General features: G+C 39.1%; 1 protein-coding gene across 1 annotated transcript; it reads right to left on the reverse strand.

Moving 5' to 3' along the window:
* Positions 1 to 2,725: 2,725 nt before the first annotated feature.
* cops4 (COP9 constitutive photomorphogenic homolog subunit 4 (Arabidopsis)) lies at positions 2,726 to 9,580 on the reverse strand. Its single transcript, XM_028025585.1, has 10 exons — positions 9,406 to 9,580; positions 8,514 to 8,593; positions 8,254 to 8,405; positions 7,704 to 7,807; positions 7,463 to 7,616; positions 7,204 to 7,354; positions 5,998 to 6,168; positions 4,725 to 4,840; positions 4,527 to 4,611; positions 2,726 to 2,957 (listed from the first exon to the last, which is right to left on the reverse strand). The coding sequence occupies exons 1-10, from the start codon at positions 9,477 to 9,479 to the stop codon at positions 2,824 to 2,826; spliced, it is 1,221 nt and encodes a 406-aa protein (XP_027881386.1). The 5' UTR covers positions 9,480 to 9,580; the 3' UTR covers positions 2,726 to 2,823.
* Between the last annotated feature and the right edge of the window lie 746 nt (positions 9,581 to 10,326).

Below are 10,326 nucleotides of genomic sequence, written 5' to 3' on the forward strand. Positions count from 1 at the left end.
ATCTCTCTGTCTGCTCTCCTCGCGAGTACAAAAAGAATTTAACTCTCTTGTCTTTCCTGTGTTTTGTTTAATAGGTATTTAGACCCAACAATAACCACTCTCGGGTTATATGTGCTTTCTTGTTTCTCTTTCATTTTATTGCAAATTCTCTCTTGAATCTACAAAGCTTCACAAAATATCATCTTTCTTAGTCTTTAGTTTTCTGGTTTCCCTGAGCGTGCCTCCAGGTTTGATGATGCAGATGATCAACATTAGTTGACCACGACATGTGAGGTCATATCCTCTGTACTGTTAACTTAAGGAAGGAACGCTGTGTTTTAAAAATAATAATAATAGTAAAATAAAAAACATCCATTATTCCTGTATGACCAACAATTGCAGGTAGAACAATACAGAGTAGATTTCCGCCAGAAAAACTCCAAAACTTTCTAGAAAAAACAAGGACATTTCTGAGCTCGACCAGCCAAAACTGCAAGAAAAAAAAACCCCTCAGAAATGTTTAGATTAATCTTAGAAATTTCTAGAACATTTTTGACTTCTCAAGCTCAGAAAATTTCCAAAAGTGGAAAATGTGTGACTTCTGAAGATCTTTCTAGAAAATTTCTGAGATAAACCTAAATTTACTCTTCACTGTTAAACTCTGATAAACTCCCAATAATAATAAAAAAGCTCGATGGATTTCCTTAGAAGTCTTTGTGTGGTCAGTAAAATTCCTGCAGTGACGATCAAATGCCCCTTTTCCACCAGCCCGGCTCATCATATTTAAACATATTGAGAAGTTAAAAACAACAGATTGTTAATGCACTTCAACTCTGTAAGAACATCCGCCACATTATTTTTTTTAAAAATTAGAAATGTTTCATCAGCACATTGAGCTCATGTGATCCCTGCTCCAGACAGGCGAAGGTCTCTGGACACATCCTGAAGGTAAAACACCGACTGGCAGTCAGGAAGACGGACACCGATGAGACAACCTGCATCTCAGAGGCTGCACGAAGAACCGCACTGATGATCTGCAGCGGCAGTTTACCAACATCTGAAAACACATTGGAATATTATGAATGAATTCTGACACTTTTAAGTTATTTGCAACACCCTGACTAACATTGGCTCATGTATTTTCTGCACTATTACACGTTTTATAGTAGTTTAATACAAAAATCATCGTTAGCTCACCCTGCACCGTCTGAGCCAGCTGCTGTCCTCCCGCTGCAAGGCGGAGTCAGCTGTCCTCGCCACATCGCAGCATTCCTCCCACCGTGCATTTTCTTGAAGTCTCAGAAAAATCACAAGTCATGACACTGTCGTACGGCAAGTCTTCAGTCAGAGGCCTTGTCAGATTCACTGCGAGATTGACTGCAACTGGAGATGCTTCCTGCCCACAGCATCAAAGTCCATGACTCTTTGAAGATCCCTGGATGATATGAGTTATGAGCGAAACTCCTCCTTTAATAGAGCTGTCCACATCTACCGATGATCCAGAAAGTTTATTTTTGAATATTTTTTTGTACACCTTTTAAAACTAATTACTTTTAGTTCATTGTTACCCTTAAAAACCTTAGTTGATCATCTTAGGCCTCATTTATTGTATTTAAACGTACAGAAAAGAGGCTATTAAGCAAAAATAACTCCAAATGGAGATTTACTGTTGCTAAAACAAAAAAGAAAAAAAAGAGAAAACGATAACAGCTCTTTAGCTGAACAAGCTACTTTAACTTTAGATTTATTTCTCTTCACTGAAAATACAGCTTTGTACCAACAAGTATACCATTATTCACCAACCACTTACACGGCACGTTGTCAACCTTATCACCGTATTTTCCGCACTATAAGGCGCACACCTTCAATGAATGGCCTATTTTAAAACTTTTTTCATATATAAGGCGCATAGAATAGAAGCTACAGTAGAGGCTGGGGTTACGTTATGCATCCATTAGATGGAGCTGCGCTAAAGGGAATGTCAACAAAATAGTCAGATAGGTCAGTCAAACTTTATTAATAAATTACAAACCAGCGTTCTGAAAACTTCATTCATTCCCAAAATGAATAAACAGCTGTTTTATTATTTTCCCCGAGGTAAAGTAATTGACGTGGTATTTTCGTGACACAGTTTATCTTTTAACAACAGCAAGGTATAACATATAGTGGAGGGGAACTTTTCCTCCATTCAATAAACACATAAAAAACAGTCTGATACTGTTACGGTAAATCAAACGTTAGTGCAATCACAATATATATCCATTTCCGCACCTTTGATTCGTTCATGTTAAATTCTCTCACTGCTGCTCTATTCCCATGTTCTACTGCGTGACTGATTGCCTTGAGCTTAAACTCTGCGTCGTAAGCGTGTCTCTTAATAGGAGCCATTTTGGGGTCTTTGCACAAAACCCAGCATGCACCGCGCGCTTCTTCTTCTACGGGGGAAAATGAAGTCGGCGGCTGCTTACCGTAGTTGCGAGACCTGTTGTGGCTCAATATTGGTCCATATATAAGGCGCACCGGATTATAAGGCGCACTGTCGGCTTTTGAGAAAATGGAAGGTTTTTAGGTGCGCCTTATAGTGCGGAAAATACGGTACATGCCAACATATGAGGCCAGATTGTTAACATGCTAATTATTAGTCGCTCTTGAAAGTACATTCACTGGCTTCCTTCATGGCTGGAGGATTGTTGTTATTTAAACAATATTCATAATAATCATAATAATAATAAAAATACAAACAATATGAAGTTCTTCTCGGGTGTTTTAATAACCGGGGCTTCAGAGATGACATTGTTTGAGCAGGAAGACAGAAGTGGGAGGGAGGAGGGGGTGTACTGATGTTCACTGGGTCATCTGGGTTTCCATAGCCTGGGCCGCCCACTCTGGAGCTGCCTGGCGAATCTTTTCTAGCAGGTTGTTGACTTGAAAACACAGAGACTGGATCTGTTTGTCCCAGGTGGGGAGGGGTTCCCGGGCTGCCAGAGACACAGAAAACAACCAGATGAAGACATGCAGGCTATGTGACGCTGCTGAGGAATCCAGTTTAACGAGGATGCCCCCTTCTGGACACAGACGCTAGTAACAATTTTGCTAGTGCAAAATCGTCCATTTTGCTCTGTGTGTAGGCAACTAAAAAGTAATTGCTGCAGATAAAGTGAAATAAAAAAAACAAACAAACAAACTTACACAATTATGTTGCCACGGCTAAGTTCTAATGAAAGGGTAGCATCTCCCATGGCTGCAGCCTCAGGCACCGTCTACCCATGGTTTATGTTGTTTGTTTTTTGCTCTCTTGGACAGACTGAACTAAAATGCCAATATCCCCCCTTGGGGACTAAAATTCATAAATTAATTAATGAGGTTCCTGCGTTGGATGACCGTGAATTCAAAATAGTTTTTCAGGCAGTTACTTGCAGCCTTGCTTATTTCATAAGCAGGCCGTAATTGTGACTGTGAATCGATTATTGAAATAATTGTCAACTACTTTAATCATTAACTAGGACACAGACAAAAAAAAAAAAAGGTCAGTTGATCAAAGAACACACAGCAGTAAATAAGCCAAAACTGTCCAAAAAAATATCTAAATATACATTTTGCATTCAAGAATAGAAAAAAAAAGAGGATATTTGACTGTAAATATGTTCTACCCAGAATGCCTCAACACAGTTTAAGTTTCACCTGGTTTAAATTCTGTAAAATAAATAAAATAATAATAATAAAATCTCCTATTGAGCACTTTTTGCAGTATAATTATTAATCAATTAATCAAAAATAAATAAATAAATAAATAAACAGATCAGCCCTAGATTGTATTACTGTTAAGTCAAGTAGAAAGAGCTGAGCTTTCCACATGTTGATGTTAGGAGTATTATTTTAGCTGCAGATTTATTGTTTGCTCTCTATGATCAAACGTTCACTAAAGAAATACCACTATTGTATTTTTGGAAATTAATTGTTTATTTTCTTCTTTAAAAAAGACAATTAATTACTTGTTTATTTCTATTTTTTTATTCTAATCTTGTATAAAATAAGCACAAGTGGTCAAAAGGAAAAAAAAGAAAAAAAATTTCATACAATTAGTCCTAAGAATAATTGGTTACTAAAATAATCTTTAGCTGCGGCCCTAAACTACTCACGAACAGTTTCTGTTTTGTGGCTCAGTATCCCGCGGTAACCGGCCGCGGACGCCGGGGAAGATTTGTTTACATGAAACGCCGTACTAGGTCTCCCTGGTGATCCCTGCTAACCCAAAGTTTGCCCTGTAGACCTCGGCCCAAAGCATCCGACTGCCTCCAGATGCTTACCTCCGTTTTCCCATGATGCATCCTGGTACCAAGTGTTTACTAGATCAGCAAAAGATTCACCTGACCCTCCAGAGAACGTTTCTGATGTGCAATGAGCTCCAGTTAACTGCGCATTCAGACGCCTCACATTTTCCTGCTTCTAACGTGTCAACTTTGATGGTATGGTATATTACTGTACTTACATTTGAACAAAGAAAAAAAAAAATTAAAAAGGACAGCAACCAGGTCACAGAAACTCACTTTCAAAGTGAACGATGCTGTCTATCTGGTCAATGAAGCCGTTCATGCGTCCCTCAGTGATCATCTGAGACGCAATCTTCTCAGCCTGGACACAGAGACGTTGTTTTTGCTTATTGCTGGTGGAACACATAATCTGTAGGACAACACGCATATACAGAGCGAACGTCCTGTTTGAACACGAGAACGCTGAGCCGTCACCTTCGCCGGGGGGATTTCCAGCAGCGCTCCCAGCTCTTCGAACGTGATGTTGTTGTAGAGTTTGCTGGCCGACAGCAAGTTGTGCTCGATCACGGCTCTGTCCAGGATGCTGGAGCCTGAAACGAGAGAGTTTGTCATCTCTAGCTGTTGCCAAATTTGTAAAGTTAAAAACAAACAAACAAAAAACTTCATTTTATTTCGGTCAAAATTGTTCCAGATATGGAAAATGTGCCACTGCTCTTCTCTTTGATCCTTTTGGACCTCTGACATATTTGCAGGGTCTAAAGTCATGTGTCATTTCACATGGACAAAACAACCAACTACAAAAGTAAAAAGTGATTTTGTTACGCAAATGTACTGTAGGTGATAATTAAAATCGGTATCGGCCGATGTTGATCAATTAAAAAAAACAACATACAAACATATCTGTATCGATTCCGTACATAAAAGTGAGATGATATTAACATCTTGTGTTTCTGGAAGGGGAGGGGCTTTTCCATGAGACAGTGACAGTGATGCAGCAGAGGATTGTGGGTGTTTCCCTAAAGCACAGAAGCAATATGAGCACTGTGGTTGTTTTTTCAGTGTTGAACCCATAGAAAAATGTATGTAGAGATAAATATTGGATATAATTATCGGCCCAAATTTTCTGATCGGTGCATCCCTAATGGCTATGTTTCACTAAGAGCAGCAGTACCACCATTTTCTTGTAAAAGGATTGGTTCAAATATTTTTTGTTTGTCCCTTTAAACTTTTCCAAAAAAGAAACTAAACTTTGTGAAGATGTATGTTTCGTTTTCAATGAAACATACAGATTGTTTCAAAATTAAAGTTCCCTGAAAATAAAACAAATAAAACTAGGAGTGATAACATGCCCAAAGAAATCTGAAAACATTAAACTTGCTTATTTTTTCTGAAAAGGAGAATTACTGTTATCATCACAAACCATCAGATCTGAATCAAAACTCTGTAGCGAAAGAATGATTATTCCTCCACTCTGACCAGAGTCAATATTCACACTGGAGCTTTTCTTTGTTCAAACTGAGATTATTAAAAAGTTGATCTGCTGCGGATACGATAATAACTGCTCATGTTTGGTAAGCTTTGTTTGCACATAATAAAATGAAACTTTGCTGAAATATGCTAAGAACCAAATTACCTAAGGTCTCATAAAAATTAAAAAAAAAGTTGGTCACAGTTGGTGTAACGCAAGGTTAAGCAACATATGAGTTTCTGTTGTGTTAAAAAAATAAAATCTGTCCTGTGTTGTTACCGTCTGCCGTTGTGGCTTTCTGATGGGGCATCAGCATCGCAGCGAACTCTTGCAGCTGGTTCCCTCTGATGATGCGGTCCAGGTACATCTTCTCCAGGATCCCGTAAGTGGCCAGCTGCTGGCAGCGCTCATCTTTGAAGAGAGTGGCCAACATACGGGAGCGCTGCTGTCCTGCAGCGGATCAAAAATAGAATGTTGGGAAGCACGACAAAAAAACTAAAGCACTATTGGGCAAAGATATCAAGTTTTCAAAATACCAGAACTGGTTCCATAAGTAAAACTGGCCAATATTAACAACCGACAATTATTTCCAACTTGTCTGCGTTTGTGTTTCTCTAGGGGAAGGTGGCAGGGTTGGTCATGTGGTATTTGCAGTGTACACTTCCACTAATATGGTAATGCACTAATAGCAAAGCTAATCTTTTTGCATAACGCTTTAGCTAACTTTGAAAACATTTAGCATACTTAACTTCCCCTAAATAAATGTTTCCAATAAATCCTAATCCTCTAGGCTGCTTTGTAAACTCTCAGTTTGAATAAAGCTTGACCATCTGTGTTGAAGCTTTGGTTATTGAAGCTTGTATTCATGCTCTTATTTTGAAGTCTGTTTATGCATCAGTTCCATTTCCTCTACTCATAATCACTCTCTGTTTAATTACGGGATTGGACATGGTATTCGTAGTGGTGGAAACCACTTACACTAATCTGCTAATGCACTAACAGCAGAGATAATTTTTCATATAGCACTTTAGCATTTTTGCTAACTCTGAAAACGTACTTTGCGACCCCTAAATCAATTTTCCTGATAAACCCCAAAGCGCTACTTTAGTTGTTTTTTTGTCAACTCTCAGTTCGAATAAAGGTTGGCAATCTGTGTTGAAGTTTTGGTTATTGAAGCCTGTATTCACGCTCTTATTTTGAAGCCTGTTTTCGCAGCAGTCCTGTTTCCTCTCCTCACATTCTCCCTTTTCTTTTTTCCCAAGAAACTTTATTGACCATTTGTGGCGAGTACGCCACAAATGAACAAATGTTTATGTTTAGTTTTTTGATTAAGATGGGTATATATTGGTTATTGGCCAGCAATAGTAATATGGAATATATTGAGCGAAATGTTCATATTAATGCATCCCTAATATAATGACAAGTAAGGAAAGAACTGATGAGATAATTTCTGAAAAATGTAAGTCAAAGTCAGATTTCCTGTACCTGCGGAGGCCAGGATGGTGCAGTTCAGGGCGTGTTTCAGCGCCTCCAGTCGTTCACTTTCATGGACGATAGACTTATAAGACAGCTCGTTATATCTCTGCGCAGCTTCAATGAACTTCCTCCTGAAATCAAGGACTCTGGCGTAGCACACCTGGTAAAGAGCAACAGCTTTAGTCGCAGTACAACAGGAGGAGAGACTTCACCGTAGAGACTTTGCACCTCAGAGGAAGGCTTTGTTTTCGATAAAGAGATCGCGCACCTTATAGTGGATCTGCAGCTGTTCGTTCGACGACTCATTCTGAAGCAGTGAGGCTCTGTTGATGTAGGCCTCCGCCTGCACGGGGTCGTCGTCTTCTAAGTAGAGCCGGGCAATTTTTAGGTACGTGTCCAACTTATAGTCGACGTTGTATTGTCTGTGTTGGGGGGAGAAGCGAAGAGGCATTCAAATACGTGAAACTTTTACAGAGATCTGAACGTTAATCTGTAAACAAACTACGTACTTTTGCCCGGTTTCCAGAGGAATGCCAACTAAAACTTGCGCTGCATTTCTCCAGTCTCCCTCCTTTTCATAAATGGTTGCTAAGTGCTGTCTGATTGAGGCCACCTGAAGACACAGGAGCATTATTTAGCCATGCAGGATTCAATCAGTTATTTTCTTTAACTTTATAAGGAATTAAAGCTGAAGTAGGCAACTTTCATAAGAAATTTTTTTTTTTTTACATATTTGTTTAAATTGTCACTCCCCGTCAGCAGAGCCTGTTGTGGATGCTAAGGTTAGTTAGCATGGCCACCGATGACGACGGTTTTCTTGTAACAGTGAATTGGTCCTCAACACGTTTACGAGGTTGCTTGACAACACTAAGACCCGCCCTCTGGCTTTGATTGGTGGTTTTTAACCGGGAGCGGTGGAGAAGCTCAAGTTCACAGATTACCTGTGCCACCTTATAACGTCACGACGTGGTGACAGTTTTAACAAATATGTAAAAAAACAATTTTTACAAACAAAAGAAAATCTCCATGGAGGTCGTGGCAGAACATAAAGAAACCTACCTGTTCCTCAAAGGAGATGACCCTCGGCTGGATCTTTTCCAAGGTGAAGTGATACACCGCTTTAGCCGTGGCGTCCGGGAGGTTGGGCAGGTGCGTGCAGAAGTCGGTCAGCAGCTGTCTCGAGATGACAAGGCTGACGTTCTCGTTGACCACTGCAAAAAAACATTTTTAAATTAAAAAGCGTAAAATTTCACAGTCGCTTGAAGAAACAGACTTGTAGATGAGGCTGGCCACATGAGAACAATATCCGTAATGCATACTCGCTTCGACAAAGGCCTTCAAGGACTCCAGCTGCTCTGCATCCATCAGCTGAATGGCTTTCTCCAAAATCTGTCGATATCTACAGAGAAATTTTACTGATTACACGCACTATTAAGGTTTCTTGTGGAAGTCTTCTTAAAAATGTGAAATAAATGTTTAATGTTAAGGTAATGAGAAGAAACAAACAGTTCAGCGAGAAAACGGGATATACCAATCATCAGGTCAGTGATTGAAATGGGTCATTTTGCTGCAAGTCAAAAGTAGAAAATTCATATTTTTTCGTCCTGATCAACTCAACATCAGACATGTTGTAGTTGAAGTCATTCACTCTTAGAAGAATAAAAGAATCGTTACAGACTCTATAATGTATCTGCTTCTTTTGGATACAGATAGGAACAAGTGAAAATGAAGTTTAACATGTATCTTGTTCAGCATTTGCCTGCCTTCATAAGAACATACACTCACAGAGGATTTTATCCGCAATATTTGTGGATCATTTGACATTCTTCCTAAACCCATTAAGCACTGCAATGTGTCTGTGTGATACGAAAAATAGCCCAATTGTAACTCGTTTTAGGTTGTTGTTTTTCTACCTGCAAATTAAAAAGCAACGTTAGCTTCCATGGAAGTCAGCAGGCATCGCAAAGGTATATCAACAACCCAGAGTAACCTCTTGCTTCGTGAACACAAAATACTCTTAAATTGCACTACACTGTCACACTGAAGCGTTCAGCCTAACGAATTGCTATGTGGCTAATAACTGAGTGAATGATATTAGCATGGCTAATTCTAACAAAGCTACATTGCTACCAGCTAACACGAATGCGGCGTTTCCGTGGTGAACTGATTTTTATTAGCAGCTTATGTTATTGTCCGCTAATAGCTACGTACTTGGCAGCAAGGTCCTTGTGAGATCCGGTTGAATTCATCAACTGTGCAAGCTCCTGTCTCACTTCGGCCGCCATTGTCACTAAATGTGTTGCTAAAAAGTGTCAACAACACCCGGTTTGCTAGCCTCTGTGCGCGAGCTGAGCTAGCTGCCTTCCTCCTGCGAGTCACATGAGCGCGCGCGCTGAACGCTCTGACGTAAACAGTACGTTTGTCGTATTTATTGTTAGAATCCCTGTAATAATTTGTCAAAGTAAAAGCAGATATTTTAACACTTATTTAACAAGGTTTATCATTGTTGACTAGCACTTTATGAAGGAATAAACTTCATAAAGCTAAATATATGGAAAGTGAAGTTTAGATAGATAAAAAGATCATTTTTTTGTGTGTGTCGTCAATAAATTATCCATTCCAGTAACAGTTCGACACTGCTTCTTTGGTGAAAGTAAACCACTTATACTGTTCAACAATCTGAGACAGTGGATAATATCAGCATGAATTACCAAGAGAGACGACACTTTCAAGTGCAGCTATAATTTGTCCATATACAGGTAAAATGTCTATCGTAAAAGTTTTTTTCTCTGTAGTTGCAGTGTGTGATGCTGTTTCTGGATAAATAAATTAAAAACAAGGGGCAATGGAGGCCAGAAAAAATGACCAGGACTAAAACCCTGCCCACATCATAATTAAGTGGATTTGAAAGTTTGTCTTTTTAAATAATTTTAAAAAAAAGCTAGGACTAAGTGAGGAGATCCAGCAAAGACCGACCACACGGTATGATCAATACGTCATCATAAATGTTTAGGAGTGTCCTTGTTGGTGCTATTTTTATACTTTCATAGGTTTTAAAGTGTAAATTGTAATTCTTTATAAAGAAAACCCGCTGTTTAGAATTAATATATTTCTAAAATGTGTTTTAGATTT

Source organism: Xiphophorus couchianus, chromosome 8 (genome assembly GCF_001444195.1).
Source record: "Xiphophorus couchianus chromosome 8, X_couchianus-1.0, whole genome shotgun sequence".
NCBI classification, from domain to species: domain Eukaryota; kingdom Metazoa; phylum Chordata; class Actinopteri; order Cyprinodontiformes; family Poeciliidae; genus Xiphophorus; species Xiphophorus couchianus.